At 41.9% G+C, this 18496-nt stretch overlaps 1 protein-coding gene across 1 annotated transcript in view; it reads left to right on the top strand.

The window, feature by feature from the left end:
• ANKFN1 (ankyrin repeat and fibronectin type III domain containing 1) overlaps positions 1 to 18496 on the top strand; it is a 146841-nt gene that overhangs the window by 15341 nt on the left and 113004 nt on the right. The window contains exons 3-5 of the mRNA XM_045837324.1: positions 1172 to 1373; positions 4144 to 4354; positions 17809 to 18003. Coding sequence (XP_045693280.1) covers positions 1188 to 1373; positions 4144 to 4354; positions 17809 to 18003 — 592 coding nt within the window. The 5' untranslated portion in view covers positions 1172 to 1187. The remainder of the gene's footprint in view (positions 1 to 1171; positions 1374 to 4143; positions 4355 to 17808; positions 18004 to 18496) is intronic.

Below are 18496 nucleotides of genomic sequence, written 5' to 3'. Positions count from 1 at the left end.
ATGATGCTGGGGAGGTAAGCACTGTATGTGAGACTAAAGAATTCAGATCTTATGCCATAGGAATTGGGGAATCATTCAAGTCAGTCCTGTGAAGAGTTTGGTCAATAAAAGAGGTTCTCCATGCTATTATATCATGAGGTCCATAAGGCTATAAAAATTCAAGGGCTGGAGATGATCTCAGGGTCACAGCTAAGTAGTAATGGCAGCATTACAAATGGAAGACTCCACTGGAGATTTGACGGGAGGTGGTAGGATGGCGGCAGCATGCTAGAGAGACCTAGGCCCAGTGCCCAGAGGCTGCACCAGGGGTGGAGACACCTTATAGATAACTGTGTTGGCCAGTTACTCCATTCATGCATTTGTTCATCCAATACGCATATGCATGCCAGAAGCTATAGCCTCGGTAGCATTGGCATTTCAATAGTCATATCCAACAGAATGGTAAATGGCTTTTGAGATGGCATGGCTCATCTGGACACTGACATCAGGTATGACTTTGGGACCTGTTTAGAGAGGTATGGAACAGCAGTCAAGTCCTGCCGAGAGAACGCCAGTAGTGAGTGCCCCGGAGGACACTATCTGGAGCATCTGGGGTCAGCAGAGATGGGCCTGTGGGTCTAAACCCTGAAACCTCTGGAAACTGAGGTGGTTTGCCAAATCTCAAAAAATTGTGAGGCACAATTTAACACCTAGGTAGAAGGGGGATCTGCAGGGAATGACCACATTCTCTTATGCACCCAAGAGAGAGCAGCACCTAGAAGGAGGTAAGTAGAAAGACAGCAATTACAAATATCCAAAAGAAACTGGACAGACTCCCTTGGTTATAGAATTGAAATGCTTCCTCCAAGTGAGACAGAGACAAAAAGACTCTCAGTCCTCAGAGGCCCATGTCATACATATGTTTGGATGTAGATGTTTATATAGTAAATGGAGGTTGTCATTCCATTTCTGCCACTAATTAGCTATGTGGCCGTAAACAAGCTGCTTCCTCTCCCTGAGTTTCAGCTTTCTCATCTAGAACATGAAAAGGCTAGATCTGATGACTTCTAAGGTCCCTTCCAGCTATAATATTTTATTAGGATTCCAGATGGTTACTGGAGATGATCAAATTCTGTGTCAATTTATAATTATGCTGTGTAAATGATACAATATCCTATTTTCCTCCTCTTAGGAATTGTCGTGTGAAAATGACCCAACAAATGCAGAATTTACATCTTTCTCAGTCAAAAAAACACAGCGCCCCCTCTTCTCCCAATGCTGCCAAACGCCTGTACCGGAACCTCTCTGAGAAACTGAAGGGGAGCCACTCTTCATTTGATGAGGCCTATTTCAGAACAAGAACTGACCGGATGAGTCTCAGAAAGACCTCGGTGGTAAAAAAAAAAACAACTCTTCATTCTTATCTTGGTTTGATTTGTGCAGTTGTGTTTGGAATTAAGAAGATTCTAAGATGATCCATGTTTACTTCAGAACCTGACGTTTGCAATTTTATAAATGCTGGAAGTCAGAGAAGACAGGAACTGTGCATACCTCTGTGGTTAGCTGAAGTCTGAGTGATTGAGAGAGTTCCCCATTCCCTTTCTTAATTTCTTTCCCTTTCTTTTCCCTTAGTTTTTCATTCTTTAATAGACCAAAGAAACAAAAATAGCAAATATGAAGTATGAGATTAAATAGGCCTCTCAGAGGTTCACTGTTCATTCAAATACTGATCAATAAACAATACTTTTTATTTATAATGTATACTCCATATGCATTCCAAAGGCATTCAAGACAGAATCCAAGTTAAAAAAAAATATGTATGTATTATATAATGGGAGATAAAGAGACAGACATAGAGGGAGACAGTGAGTGTGAAGAAAAGAAAGAAATAAAAAGAAAGGAAAAGAGAGGAAGAGGGGAAAGATGGAGGAGTGGGAAAAGAAGGAAGAGAGGGAGGGAGAGAGGGTTAAAAGGAAGGAAGGAAGGAAGAAAAAAGAAAAAAACTAAGAAAAGAAAATAGTGGAGATGGAAACAGAAATGAATATACCAAAAACCTAAGCAAATATAATAACTAAAATTTATCATTACATTTATCTCTGAGTTCCTCTACAGTCAAAACAAAAAGGAAAACAACTGGTTATAGAATCCCATTAGCTGGTAGTTGGAAGTATGTCAGTCTATAAGGAGATACTAATATTTTTCTGTTGCTAAGTCCTCTAGTCTTTATAAGCTATCATAATGAACTATGTAATGGAGAATAAAAATTAATATTGGTGATGTTATAAACATTCTCAGTAGCAGTTTCTTATACTGGCCCTGGGTAAAAGCTGGGGGCACAATACCAACATGCTCAGCAAGGGTATTTCTGCAGGGGGTAATGGCACCATATTTTTGAGCCTAAAAAACAGACACAAGCCCTTGCCTTTCCAGATAGAAAGCACACTGGACTTTGCCAACAAAAACATAGAGGAGGAAATGACTTAAGAGTGAGAACAAATACGACACACGAGAAATCAGACATACTAAGAATCACAAATACACAACTGTGGACAGGGCAGCATTTTGACTTTGCACTCATTCGTTTTCTCATTTCAAACTCATCTGGAAGGCCTTGGCTACAGCTGAGTTGTGGCCAAAGCATCAGAGGCTCCCCAGTTTGGCAGTCGGTCGACAAAACACTTTTCCATTCAGCAGATCATCCTGAGAGCGAACGGCATACCAAAATAATTCTATTCCCTGGGTGATTGTCAAAACAAGCATTTGCATAATAGCTTTGTATTTTCTTCTAATTTCAATCATGTGTTATGTGCTCAGCTAAGCCGACTTGCATGCAGGCTTTGATAGGGAGAATGGATTTTTGATGTGACTAAAAATAAAACCTGCCAATCTCAATATTTGGTCACTGAAGACCTTACATATTTTAATTAGGTGACTCCTGTGCTAGGTCAGGACCGATGGTATTTCAATATTTTAAAGGCCAAGCAACTCGAGGAGAAGATACCAGATAGATGTGTAAAACTATATGTGTTATTTTTTTCCCCATAAGCTACAGAAATGTGTTTGAGAGAATTCCACAGCTTTTCTCCTTAGTTTGCTATTAACCCTCTGAAAGAACTTTTCAAAGGAATCATATTGTCTTTATAGGCATTGTCACTATGATTAAACTTTTGGTCCTCTATGGCCCCAAACAATCTGCCACCCAGTCATGGAAACCCTCCCTAAGGGCTCAGAAATGCCAGGTGTTTTGTGGTTGGGGCTTTGGGTTGAGAGAGGGTAGAGGTTAGCGCAATGGAGTGCATGAGTTAGGGAGTCAGCCTGCAGGCAGTGTGGAGCTCTTAGAGATTTATAAATAAGGAAGGGGCATGTAATATAAATTTTAGAAAGAAATTTGATTCAGTGTGCAGCATGGACTGCAGGAGACTAAGACTAGCAACAGACAGGTCATTGCCATGGCTCAGGCAAGGCAATGGGATGATAATGGTCTCAGCAACAGTGGAGACACAGGGGTGGGGAGAGAGGGGATGAGTGTGAGACAGAGAAAGAGTACTCTGAGTTCCAATCTAGCCAGAATTTAAACTACCTGTGCTACAGTCTCTCTGCTAGCATTTCCCCAGTGGTATTCTGTAGAATGTGATTCCAGCAGCAGTTCAAACAAACACAATTAAAAATTCATTCTATGACCAAATGCTTGAAGCAGGTCCTATTTTCCACCTACTAGAGAGTCACAATTGTGTGTTAAAAATTATGAAAGGCCCTGAGAGGTCTTAGAGTAAAATAATGCAGTAATTTGCCTTAATCCACTGTTTACCAGATTTATTTGACCACATGCTACTTTCTTCGGGGAACACCTTTCAAAGACCTGTCGCACAGTATTGCACCGGACACTGGCTTGAGAAAGCTGATGTTTGCTCTCATCTATAGACTAAGCATGCCCTGCTGTATTGTCTCAGTGCGTCTAAATGTACACATCTGTTCAGTGTCCACTAGAAACGATGCAGGGAGGGTCCAACACAGTGTTTACTTTGGAGACCTTGGGATAAAATTAAAGTTGTATCACTTGTAAGTGGGAATGCAGTCACGGAAGCAGTCTGTAAAGTTCAAGACAGCTAGGCCGCAAAGACACGCTAGTCTATGACACTGTGCTGACCTGCTGTTGTTCTCCAGAACTTCCAGGGCAACGAAGCCATGTTTGAAGCAGTCGAACAGCAGGACATGGACGCTGTGCAGATCCTTCTGTACCAGTACACAGCAGAGGAGCTGGATCTCAACACGCCCAACAGCGAGGGCTTGACGCCTCTGGACATCGCCATCATGACCAACAACGTGCCCATTGCTAAGACCCTCCTGAGGACAGGGGCCAGAGAGAGTCCACACTGTGAGTAAACCTGAGCACAGCAGAGTAGGGTCAGACCTCAGCTTTCTGTCACTGAAACAGCCGTGCTGACCTTAGGAGCATGACTGACAATTAAGCATAGATTCTGAAATCTTTTACATGTTTTAATGGACTTCCATGCAACCAGTGATAGTGTTTATCTGTCTAAGCAATGAGTTACATTCTAAATAGACTACACTGAATGGTATTGAAAAGAAACCTTGAAGGAATATACCCCTAAGAATACAACTAACTGTGAAACACTCTAAGTGAGGCTATGGAACAGGAAGTATACATAGAAAAAATTAACTACGTGTGTGATATTGTCTTCCTGTCCATAATCAATACGGTGGCTCTATTCATTCATTCAACAAACACTAGGACAGGGCACTGTTCTAGGTACTAAGAATGCAGTAGTGAGCAAAAGAAAATCCCTATTCTCATAGAATAGTGGAGGAGACTTCCAATAAGCAAGTAAGTAGATAAATCAAAATATAAACTGAAATAGTGATAAATACTATGAAGAAAATAAAATGAATGAGTGGCTAGAGGTTGATGGAGTGGGAACTCTGTAGATGGAGTGGAGTGCCTCTCTGATGGGGTGATATTTGAGCCTAGCTCTGTACAGCATCAAAGAATGAGCCATGAGGTGTGGGGTCAAATCCTAGGCAGAGGGGACATCAAGTGGAAGGTGTGCTGAGGCAGGTGGGAATGAGACCGCCATATCTGAAGAACGAGAAGGCTGGTGTGGCTAAAGCAAAAGGAACAAAGGAGAGACTGACTGCTGAGGAGGCAGATCATTCAAGCCAGGGGCAGACATTCACCTTGGACCTTAGTGTGACGGGGATGCAGGGCGGCTGCTGGAGCAGGTGAATGGCATGCTCTGCTTCACATTTTCGAAGGTCACAACAGCGCTCCAGAGAGCAGACAGTGGTGGGGCCGAGGTGAGACTGGGGCAGGGGGCAGAGTGAGGAGTCTGTTTTAGTGGCCCACGAGGCACGAGCAATGGCTTGAACTAGAATGCTAATGACATTGATGGCAGGTGGGGGTGGAATTCTGGATATATTTCTTAACAGCATGATTGAGCTATAACACACATGCCGTACAATTCACCCACTTAACGTGGACAACTCAGTGGTTTTTAGCATAGGTACAGAATTGTGACACTGTCATCACAATCAACTTTAGACCACTGTCATTGCCTCCCCAAAAGACCCAACCCCTAACCTCCCACTGCTCCCTCCCCTGGGCAACCACTAATCTACTTTCGGTTCCCATAGATTTGCCTATTCTGGACATTCTACATAAATGGAATCATATAATATGTGGTCTTTGTGAATGGCTTCTTTCTGGATATGTTTTGAAATCGAGCTGAGATTACTAGCCAAAGGGAGCTGCTGTGGGACCAATGGCAGACCCTGCCCAGGAGCGGACGGGACAAAATCATACAACCCTCAGCCTGTGCCAGGCACTATTCTGAGCACTTTACGTGTATTCACGCCTTTAATCCTCACAGCCACATTCTGAGGTAGGCACTCACATTCCCCTCGGTGCAAACTCTCTGACCCAATGACCACAATGGCTCTGAGCCACAGTTTTTATGTTTCCTAAAAGAAAAAAGTAAACTCACCAAACTGTTAGTTTCACTAATACTGATTCACTTACTTCCAAGTGGTGAGACCCAGAAGGCTGAAAGAGAAGCAAGCACATATATAATTAGAGGTCACATCTCTGGTTCTAAATTTCATCAACCCCTGCCACCCAAAGACTAGGAACAGAGGCAGATCCTTGTATCAGAAAACTCGTTATTTGAAAAATGCTAAGCTTACCACATCCATGTCAAAGAGAGTGAGGGTTTGCATTTAGTAGGATCGGGGCTCTTCAATAAGGGCTTCATCATCAAAGTGCTGCTTCCTTTTAGTGGACTGGAGGATTTGCAGGGAGGGGCAAATAAGGCTGGAAGAAATCGAAAAAGCTTATTTGCTACCTTCCCATCTCTGCTGCAATAATGCCTGTCCCGATGACCTAGTGAGAGAGCGGTGGGAGAGAAGCAGAGGTCTGAGCAGAGAGAATGCAGACTGAGCCCCATTCTGTGGGAACAAGGAGACCATTCATCCAGATGTTGCATGCACAGGGCTGGATGAAACATTAGTCCTACTTACCTGAGACGCTACAAAGAATTCCCCATTTTTGTGAAACCAGTAAGACTCCCATTCTCCCCAAGCCCCTTTGTGCATAATTAAATCTCTATAAAAGAACCCAAGTACTAAATGTCTAGATAAACCAAAAGCAAATGTGTTCAAAGATCCCTGGTTTTTCTCATTCCCTCAAGAATGATAACCATAATCATCATCACCAAGTTGTAAACGACAATGAGAGATAAACCCGGGTTTAGCCTCTGGGAAGGAGGACTCCTAAGTCACCTTGGCCACCCCACAACTCAAAGACACAGTGTGATGTACAGACCCCCACACATGCAAAAATGGCAAAGGGACCTTCACTGAGTATCTATGAAGTCTCCACACACATATCTCCAGTTTTCACACTGGCCCTTTGGGGGAGGTAGAGGGGAATATTATTAACTCCACTTAAAGGGGAATTTTTTATCCTGAGAGGCTAAATGGCTAACCAAAGGTCACATATCTATCAAAAATAAATAGGGATGTCAAAAACACAAGCCCAAGTCTGTGGGACACCCATGCCTGAGATCCTTCTATGCAAATTTACTGCCTTCCCAAACAACCAATAAGGAGGGCTGTGGCCAGATGCAGGGAGAGATGGGCCCTGCATCTTTCCCTGTGTGCTGTTTGCTAACATCCTATGGTGTATTTCTTTATTCTGTTCTGTGCACTAAGGTGCCACCCCTGTTGGAGATGGGCAGGACAACAGAACACAATCTGTCTTCAAGGAGTTTTAAGTCACTTTACACATCAAGTACAAAAGAAAGAGAATTGCTCCTCTGCATGAGTATGAGCTAGCTCATGAGAAAAACCAGTTGCCAGTCAGAACCAGATAATTAAATACCTGCTACAAATTGTTTCCCCGAAGCTGCTGAGAGAGGGTATAAGAGAAGAAAAATAACAATGAGGTCTTAAGTTCCTAGAGTGTTTTACACATTTCAAAAAAGCCTTTTCTGGCTTGAGAGTTGGGAGTTAGTTAAATAATTCTACAAAGCAAGTAAGTAGTGGAGGCATGCATGGTTTGAACCCAGATCTTCGGTGTTTGTGGAAAAGCACTAACACATTTACTATCACACCATAGAGGCTCAATTTCTTCCTTCCCTGTTTCTCTACTTGCCCCTCTTCTAATGACTGTCAAGTAACTCAAAGCACAGTGCAGGGTTTCCAATAGGCTTAATTTTCTGTCTTCCCCTCCCCTGGGTGTTCCCTTCTGAAAACTAGCCCAATACGCTTTCCACTATGTCAGCCAAGAATCCAGCACAACTCAGAAGAAAGTGCTCTGTAATTCTCCCCATTTCATAACAGGAATCACAAAGACACAGATGAGTTTAGGGACTTAACTCCCAAGCCATTGGTCTGGCCTGTCTTCAGTCTTTAGCTCCTCAAGCACAGAACTATACATAGGTGTTCTTTATAAAGAGGGCTTGAAGCTCAAGCATGTGCATTTCTGTGCATGCTTGAGCTTCAAGCATGCACAGGGAAGGGCGTCGACTTGTGGGACTTCCTTACTATAGGGAAGTCCCACAAGTGGACGCCCAAACTTGTGCATTGCCCCGAGGTTAAATATATTCAGAACCCCCACTTGCCCATTAGATGAATCTGCTCTCTTTATTCAGTGACTTTTTCTGTTCCTCCCACCTTTAGGCAAGCAGCACAAAGTAATACTCATTCATTCTAGAAGAAAACATCAGTCACTATTAAAATAGAATCCCAAGTACTTCCTCTCTGATGGGAGCCCTGCGTTCAGGAAACAGGCACCGACTCTGAAGGCCTGGAGTAGGAGAGCTAAAGTACAGAGGCACCTCGGGACCCCTGGGGCTGTGCCTTTGCTTGCTCCATCCATTCAGTGTCCAGTCGCCACGACTCACGCTCCATTGAACAGCTGCTATCTGAGAAAGACTTGTCTGCATGTGGGAAAGTCCCCAGTCATAAACCCCTCCCTTATCCTGACTAACTCCTACCCTGCTCCCACCCTCAAATCACACTTCCACAGTCTCCAGAGGAATTTGCTGAATCATCAGTGAGGTCTTTGCCTTTCTGAGGCTGCTCTTATTTGGCACCATTTAGGCTCTGTAAATAGGAATCATAAAGAAGCCCATTCTTTTTGGACACCTACTGTGTGCAAATCCTGTAACTCACACGGATTTTGCCTCACCTTTTGATCCCAGTACCTGGCACATAGTAGGGACTCAGAAATTTTCTATTGTAACTTTAAGCCCTGTCTTGTGATGCTGGGAATTGCAGATATCCAATTTTAGCTCATACACACAAACAAATTTTGTGTGCAGGTCTCGTACAATGTATGGGGAAAAACCTCTAAGTCTTCCAGCAATTTATTTGTACTTTGGGGGACCTTTTGTTGTTGTTGTTGTTGTTGTTGTTGTTGTTGTTGTTGTTTTCCAGGTTCTGTTGTAGAATTTGGTTGTAGGTGTAGCCTGATGGGCTTCATCTTTACACTGATTAGTAACGTGGAGGTAAGGATGGTGGAACGCTTCTCACTCTTCGTCTTTCGGCCCTTTCCTGGGGCAGCGTTGTCCCTTCTCCTCAGAGCCTCTCCTGTCTCTCTGCATTTCTGGGTGCACCCCTCTCTCTCACTCTCTTGGACACTGCCTGTGGAAGTAGGAAATGTTGCCCAGAATGAGTTATGTTCAGTTACTTCATAAAATGCAACTGCAAGTGAGTGTCACCTGAGCACGGCACAGACACCAGTGTTACAGCTTTGGCAGACTTGTCAGGATGCACCCCTCGTTTCTGCGGTAGTCCAGGGCTGCTGCTGGTGCTGGGACTGGTTCAGGGCACGTCTAAGAGGTGTGACTATAAACTAATGAGGCCGGCTTTATGTAAACAAACACACCAGCAAGTCTACAGTCCGCACGAATGCTCTCCTTTAACATGGTCCTCAGGGGAGACCCCACACTTGCTCCAACAGTGCTGCCATTGCTCTAAACACTTTTGGATTTGTCCTCGGAGCCAGTTTATGAGAAAATCTGACTCGCTGCTTAGAGTCACACCTGATTTTTGTTCCAAAACAGCACTGCCCAGCGTCATCACCCTCCACGTTCACCAGACGTGATTTAGAGAGGGTTCCTGAAATCAAATCCACCCTCAAAGGACAAAGATTTGCAACCATTAAGAATATGTAAAGAACAAGCCTTGGACAGGTTTGTAGAATGAGCTTCCAGATATTTTTGACCTGCTTCATTAAAACAGGGGGACAAATCCTCGCCCAGGCTTGAAAACCTGTTCCTGGAAACTCATGTCCTGCTGCTCACCCCTCACCCATGATATACCAGCTCCGCCAGCCTCCATGCAGCCCCTTCAATGTGCCACACTTCTTACCCAGAGGGCCTTCAGATGTGCTATTTCCTATATTTGAAAGGCTTTAAATCTTGACCGTCACATGGTCAACTCCTTCTTAATATTTCAGCTTCATGAGAGACTTTCTCTGGCCACCAAGTCCAAAGGCTAAAGTCACTTTATTTCAGTTTAATTTAATTATATCATTTTATTTTAATTTTCCTAATAGCATTTATCACTATATGATATTTTTCTGAATATTTTTATTTGCTTATTTTCTGTCTTCCCTGCATTAGAATGTAAACTCCACATAAGCGGAACTTATCTGTCTCGTTTATCACAATATCCCTAGCAAACAGTAGATGCTCAATAAATGTGTTTAATAATTGAATGAATCCCAAGGCTACTCCTACTTAAGGGTATGACTATATTTTATTTTGAAGGCAATGATTTTAGTAAATATTAAGTGAACTGATCTTTTTTTATGTTTCCAAATAATTATGTAGATGTCAAGTGGCCACATCCTGAGTTACAGTTACCTGCTCTTAAAGAGTTGCAAATTGTCTTTTCATTCTTTTGTTTTTGATTTCTAAATATACACAGGACACACAATGCATTCTCCTGGTCAAAAACTACAACTTTATAGACAAAGTTAAAAGATACCTTTGACAGCCCGCTCAACACATGAGCGTGCATGTGCACACACCCACAGTCTGGGCTCCTGCCCCTAACTTCCTGCAGCATAACCGCTCCCATCTTCCTGAGGCCTGACTGATCTGGAGGACACACTTCCAAGCTTGCTCAGAGCACTGCTGACAGGAGACTAGTGTTCCTTTCTGCATGGGCCTCTCTGTAGAACTGCTGCCTGACATGGCAGCTGGCTTTCCCCAGGGCACATGATTGGAGAGAGAGAAAGGGAGAGCACAACCAAGACAAAAACAACAGTGTCTTTTATAACCCACTCTCAGAAATGATAAATTACCGTTTCTCCTGAGTCTTGGTCACACAGACCAGCACCGGTGCCATGGAGGAGGAGGGTGTGGTTACCCAGAGACAGCAGTCACTGAGGCCACCTGGAAACTGGGTACCCCACTACCTACCTAGGACTAATGAGAATTAAATGTAACAATAGCTTTAAAACATTTCCCTGGCACATTATAAATGGTCAAAAAAGTTGGTAGCCAGTATAACTTTCAAAAATGAAATAAAACCCAAGAGTTTCTAGTAAAGAATTTAAATGTTTTATCCATCTGTTATACAGTTTATGTTGTGAAGGCACTGCCCAATACGAGCACTTTTTAAAGTTTATAGAATTTTATGTTCTAAAACTTCACTGTCCAATACAGGAGCCACTAGCCACAAATAACTCTTGAGTACTTCAGATGTGTCTGATCCAAATGAATTCTAAATGTAAAATTTACACTGAATATATATCACATTAATAATTTTATATTGATTACATACAGAAATAATTTTAGATCTATTGAGGTAAATAAAATATATTATTAGTATTACTTTCACCTATTTCTTTTTTATTTTTAATGTGACTACTAGGACATTTTAAATGCTGTGGCTCACACTATATTTCTGCCAGGTAGCACTAAAAACACTATCAGAAGATATGGTTATCCTCTTTCATACTTCAACATTCTAAAAACATCATTGGGTAATCCGCTTTACAGTTCCTAAATAATTTCTCCCAGTGTTTTGTGTGTTTGTTTTAGAGAAAATGTCCATTTGCCCCTTGGAGTTTGGGAGACCTGGGCAGGAAGCCCCTCTCTGTGTCACTGGCTCTGGCTTCTTAAAGAACTACAATTGCAACCTAAACGATATAATGTAGACTTTGTGAATCCACGCTCTGCTGGAAAGTAGCAGAGAAAAACATTCCAGAGCCCCATGTCCAGGATGTAATGAGTTCTAAGGAAGAAAGTTCCACAGTAATTAAACTGAAAGATTTAATCTCAAATCTCTAAAACGTTTTTGGAACCACACTCTCCAAGTCTTTGGGAAAACCTGAAAATGAGTGAAGTCAAAGTGAATTTTGAGTCCTAACCCTTAGCAAGATGGGTTAACTAAAACTCACGGTTTGAGTTCTTCTGAGGTGAGAATGTTTGAATTAAAGAACATTCAATTATTGGAACACCTCTATATTATTTCTTTTGATGTCCCTACCTGAAAATAAGTCAGTTGTGAGGTTGTTAGGAGGCTGTCACTAATGATCAGCAAAGATAAATTTTATTAACTAGTATTTTTCATTGCCCAGAGGATATTGGCTTATAATACAAGGTTTATACCTACATGACCTTGTTTATTCCTTTGAAATAACAGACAGGGTTGAAATTGATACCACTTAGTACATAAGATTTCTGAATGATAGCTGGAACAGAAAATTTTTATCTGGGGAAAGAGTTTTTTTTAATTTTTATTTTTTAAATTTTATTTATTCATTTTTAGAAAGAAGGAAAGGAAGGGAGAAAGTGAGGGAGAGAAACATCAATGTGTGAGAGAAACATCAATGTATGGGGAGAAACATCAATGTATGGGGAGAAACATCAATCCACTGCCTCCTGCATGCCCCCAACGCAGGACCTGGCCCACAACCCAGGCGTGTGCACTGACCAGGAATCAAACTGGCAGCCTTTTGGTTTGCAGGCTGGTGCTCAGCTTAGTCCACTGAGCCACCCAGCCAGGGCAAGAAGTTTTGTTTTGTTTTTAATGCAAGAATATAGAGCTATTTTATAAAACCAAGTATCTTATTTATTTATACAGAACAATGGGTGTAACAATCACCACAAGCCTCCACTAATACAGAGCCTTCTCTGTAAAGGTTATCACTAATTTATGACAACTCGTGAGATGGGTGCACAGTGATGAGACACTTAGGCTCAAGATGTCAGCGTAACTGGTTAGGGTCACACATTCATAAGGGCTTATAGCGACCCTAAAACCCTTTTACCATCTTACCTCCACTTTGGAAATAATAGGAAAGCAGACTTCAGCTCAAGATAAGAAAACTTTTTAGAATTAAATTAAACTCTTTAAGTTAAAATTAAAAGTGAAGTGAAGGAAGTCATACAGGGCCAAGGGCACTACAGGAAAAGGCCCCCAAGGCCAGCTGTAAGGCTTCCTTTGGGCACTAGATTGAACACTGGTCTCAGCGCCAGTTTTTCCCATCAGTGAAACCATGGAAAATGCTACTAACAATAGAAAAGCTACTGCTAAATTGAAAAATGGTTTATCATTAGTAATGGACAAATGCATTCATTCTTTTCAGGCAGTTGTTCCCTAAAAGACTCAATTAGAAAATTAAAGTTAGTGGGAATTTAGGTTGCTTCCACATGGCTATTTTAAGTAACACTATAATGAACAATAGAAGACTAGACAAAGAAAATGTGGCACATATATACAATGGAATATTACTCTGCCATAAAAAAGAATGAAATCTTATCTTTTGTGACAACTGAATGAACCTTGAGGGTTTTATGCTAAGTAAAATAAGCCAGGTAGAGAAAGACAAACACCATACAATTTTACTTACATGTGGAATCTAAAGAACAAAACAAACAAACAACACAGAAACAGACTCAGATACAGAGAACGCATTGACAGGTCGCCATACGACCCGTCAGATGAGCAGGGGATTGGAGGGCTGGGTGCAAACAGTGAAGGGATTAAGAAGTACAAACTGGTAGTCACAAAGCTGTCATGGGGATGAAAAGTACAGCATAGGGAATATAGTCAATATTATAATAACTATGTATGATGCCTAGTGGGTACTGGAAATATGAGGGCAGGGGTACCATGTTGTAAAAGTGCATAATTGTCTGAAACCACTCTGCTATACACCTGAAACTAATATAATACTGAATGTCAATGGTAACTTTTAAAATTTTTTAACTAAAAAATATTCACCTTCACACTTAAAAATTCATTAAAATTAGTTTGTTTTACCCTCATATTTTCAAGCTTTTAAGTTATTATCAACCAGGTCCAAATTTACCAATTGCAGGGCAAGGGTGAAATTAAGATCTAGTAAGGCAAATAAGTAGTTGATGATCTGTAGTTTAGGTTTTGATGGTGAAGAAAATCCACTCAGTCTGATCATTATTTATCTCAGGATTTAAACAGTAACCCTAATTGTATTCTTTGAACACCAAGTGGCTGCCCCTCCCCCAACTCCCACCCGGTAGTTAATTAGCTGGGCAGGTCTTATAACAAATACCCACTCAGAAACACTGGGTGGTAGAAATGCTGTTGATAATTAAACACCACAATAGCAAGGAGCCTATTTCAGGAGCCGCCGAGTGGCCTTGCCCCCGCCGGACGGCTCACCACACACTCACAGACCCTCTATTGTGCTGGCTGTGGCCGTGCAGAGGGATGGCTGCTTGGCTGGAGAAGGGATCAGCTGCAGTCAGAGAAAAGGCCAAACCTTGCAAACAGGTCCAGGAGTTCTGGACTCAGAGGGGGAACAATCAGAGGGTGGAAGTGAAAGGGGAATGGATCCAAGAATAAGAGAGGTGGATGGGCAGGAAAATCAATCATAAAATAGACATGGCCTTTCTAGTTTCTATGTCCAACCAACCAACCAAAACGAATTCACCAATCTCATGACAAATAGGTAGCAATTGGAAAACTGCAATACATAAATAATACGTTAATTTGCATTCCATTCGGTGTAGAGGAAGTTCACTGAGTTTTTTAAGGTTTTTAAGAAAACCTCAAATCATCATCCCACCTCCCTGGGCTCAGTTTCTTCATCTTAAAATAAGGGGGATGAAAAGGTTCTCACCCTGGGGTGGCACAAACAGCAATGGGGCTCCCAAAGGGATCGAACACCTGAACTATCACGCTATTATTCAAGATAAAACTACACATACACAATCTAATATAATCATCATTTGTACTTGCTTTTGCTTAAAATATATTAACCAAGCTCGTTAGGTTGATTATCTCATACTGAACAGATGCTTCTGTTGGAAGTTATATAGGTCATTCACAACAGGGAGAAAATGATTAATTTATGAGTCAGCTGATTTGGTAGTCAATAAAGAAAATCTTTCAAAAGAGAGTGTTTTATTAAGCTATTAATTTGGTGAACTGGCTGGAAACCACTGGCTCAGTCAGTGCCTCTCCAACTCCGCATGGAATTACCTCTAACAACAGAGGCAAGTGAGCACATTCCCAGGGGCACCTGGAGACTAGGTCTGGGGGGAAGAAAATAAATTTCTATAAAGTTTCCCTTTTTTAAAAGATCTTCAATTTGGGGGAAAATTTTCCATTCTCCTCCATAACAGAAGTGTTCGTTTTAGTATCTAAATAACGTGCTTTCACCCAAACCTGCATGAGAAATTTGGTGCTCCGGGAAGATGCACCTATTCATTCCGTGGCTGTAAAGACACCCACTGCACCCCACCGACACCAGCACATATCATATTATGAAGTGGTTTAGGGATCCAGTTTGAGAAGCACAGGGATCCAGCTGACCTTGCAAAATTCACCTGGCCACAAAATTCTGTGGATCTCCCTTGTTCGTCTATGAAAAGGTGAAAATGCTTTAAGGTGATGAATCCCTTTACCCCTACAGCTCAAATGGCATCATGTCCACAGGCTGGAAGGAAAGCGAAAGTCTAGAAACAAAACATCTTATGCTAGGGAAAGGAGGAAAAATTTCAGGGGAAGCCAAGCAGAGCTCCAGAGAAGCTGTCCATCTGAAATGCCACCTGGAATTCACACCAGTAATAACTGTTGTGAATATAAAAATTAATAGGGGGGATTTTATAGTATTAGAGAAATTTATTTTTATAAATCATGTGTCTATCACCCAAGTGTTGACGCATGCATGCAATTCAAACATCAGGCTTACAATAAAAAGCTCACTGAATGACTTAGCAAGGACAATTCCCCCATTTTCTCTATAATTTGGAGTGGAAGGAGGAGGGGGCAGTGGGTAGAGGGTGCAGTTACTGGGTCAATTAATCAACCTGAAAACTGTGACACAAACTCTGACGCCTAACCTATGTCTAAAAATACACAAATGTATACGAATTTGTTTTAAACTGTCAATGCCTATATTTAGGACCTTCCCAGCAAGGCTATAATGAGACTGTGTTTGAGGGCTTCAGTCATAGCAGACTCTACCATTAATCTGAAGTTAGTTAAATTAACAGCATTTAGTACTGACTTGTCAATCTCACTGCTCCAGGAAATTGCACCTTGAGGCTACTAATATTGCCAATTTTTCCACTGGAGTATGCGCCCGCGTGTGTGTATGTGTATTTTTTTTCTCCAAAACCTCCGTGTTCATACACCATCATTGCTTCCCTACGTCCACAGCACTTATATTATCATTTATTCTGGCCTCCTTTAGCCTTCCCGGGGGATTCTGCATAGTGTAGCTGCTCAGTGAAAGAGTTTTTTAGCTTTATATTTATTTGTTTATTTTTCTGTCATGGCTCATGACTGAGGCTTTAAAAAAAAGTGTGACAGTATTTAGAGTACATGATTGACTGCTACAGCAACATTCATTAACCATGACAAATCTGCAGCAAAACACAGTCCTGAGTGTTCTAAACAGCAACTTTAAAAAGAAAGAAAGAAGAAAGAAAGAAAAAGAAAAAAAAAGACTCAACTAATTTTTCATTGACCTCATCGGTAAATAAATTTAAACTGATGGTGAGCAGGGGCAATAATAAATTAGTATTCATTTCCTGTAATTAATGCAAACATGCCTATGAACACAGAGAATATGAATATATAACCACCTAATTTCCATTTCAAAATACACCTAACAAATTTTCACTTGAGTTATCTTCATAATATTTTCCCCCTTCATTAGAAGAATGAAATGGTTGGGTTCTCTCCCACCCACCAGGGGGAAATATCGTTTTGGTTGCAGAGAGTGTCGGTGACAGATCTGCAGAACTTGATTCTAATCTGTGTCATTACTTGGTCCCCTACCACATGCCCATGCTGAGGCTGTCTTCCTTTATCACTGACCAACAAGGGCTCCTCTGAAGTGACCAGGTGACCACCTTGGCAGGCCCTCACATGAGTGAGAGCCACCGCCAGAAGCAGCCTCCTAGCCTGGCACGGAAGGTGAAATATCCTTGACAGAAGCATTCACTCGCACAAGGGCAGGTCAGGTACACAATATGATGCGAATCAAACAAAGACGACCATGCACTGAGTAAAACAGAAATACCGCTCCTCGTGACCTCTCTCAGCAAGAGAAGCTAGTAGCACTTGCTCCCTCGGGCATGGGCATCTCCAGAAACCATTCCCACAATCAAAGATCAATGTCTGATCACACTCAGGTCACCCAGCTTTCAGAACTCTCTAGACCTACTGTGGCAGTAGTAGTAGAACACTTCATTTTGTTTTATTTTTATTTTCTGTAGTAGTAGAACACTCTGTTAGTAGTAAATATATTGACTAAAACCAACAGAATTATGCCACTAAGATACACATAGAAAAATGTGTGTGAGCTGGGCAGAAAATGATAAGGCCAGAAAATTTGAATCAGGCTCTACCAAAACAAAAAAAGAACAAACAACTTTGGCAGAATGCAGCTTGCCTCATTGACAACTTTTCCCAGGGCCTCCCTTGCCCTACAGAGCTTTAGCCCCTAAGTGTTTGTGCCTCTGAAGATCGCAGAAACAAATGTGTGCCATCTGGATTAGAAGCGGTCCTCATGGGCACTTGATAGCGGAATTCTAACTGATGACAGCTAAGCAGCTACATGGAGTGCGTGTCACAAGAGGGCCAGAGGGCAATGGGAATATCTTAAATTGATGGATTTACAATTTGGTCTAGTTGTGAATATCACTAATTAGATCTTATCGTAACAAGACATTAATAATGAACATAGATCCCACTTTCTCCAGGCATTTTTTAAAACCCATAGTGGACTCAGCTCTCTTGCCAGCCAGGCAGTACTTCCCCAGAAAGAAAAAGAGTCACCCATTTCTTTCTGTTTAGTTGTCAGCCTGGAAAGCCGAGCAATGCACCTCAACACACTAGTGCAAGAAGCGCAGGAGAGGGTGAGTGAACTGTCTGCTCAAGTGGAGAATGAAGGGTTCAGTCTGGACAACACAGAGAAAGAGAAACAGCTGAAAGCTTGGGAGTGGAGGTATCGGCTCTACAGACGCATGAAAACAGGCTTCGAACATGCAAGTGAGTATAAGCAGAGGACTTCTACGTTTAACTAGACCAAACCTTGTTTGAGAAAGCCAGGCCTTCTTTTACTGATTTTTTTGTAACACGACAGGGTCATGGATGGCCGTTGTCAGCCTGTCTGGAGCAAGGGCTCTGAGAGGCTATAAAAGGACCTTTTGTCTTGCTTGATTTTCTGGCTCCTGATAGGTTCTCTGGCCACAGCCATGAGGCTTCAGTGCTGCTGGCCTCCCTCCACCGTGTCACACTCATCTAGCACTTTCCACCCGTTACGCCCTAATGCCTAATGACCTGGATGGTCTGATGCCCTAAGTGGCTATATTTTGGGATGTGGAGGTGGAAAAATATTTGTTTGCCTATTTGTCCAGTTTCTGCTTCAAGCTCAAGTTTAAGCTGTTTTCAACTCTCTACTGCATTTTTAATATAGAACTTATGTAAACTGACCTTCAGTTAGTACAGGCTGTAGAGGACAGTCAATCAACCCATGAATTAT

Source organism: Phyllostomus hastatus, unplaced genomic scaffold, assembly GCF_019186645.2.
Source record: "Phyllostomus hastatus isolate PE091 unplaced genomic scaffold, TTU_PhHast_1.1 phas_contig_210, whole genome shotgun sequence".
Taxonomy (NCBI): Eukaryota; Metazoa; Chordata; class Mammalia; order Chiroptera; family Phyllostomidae; genus Phyllostomus; species Phyllostomus hastatus.
This window is presented reverse-complemented; position numbering and strand designations above follow the sequence as displayed.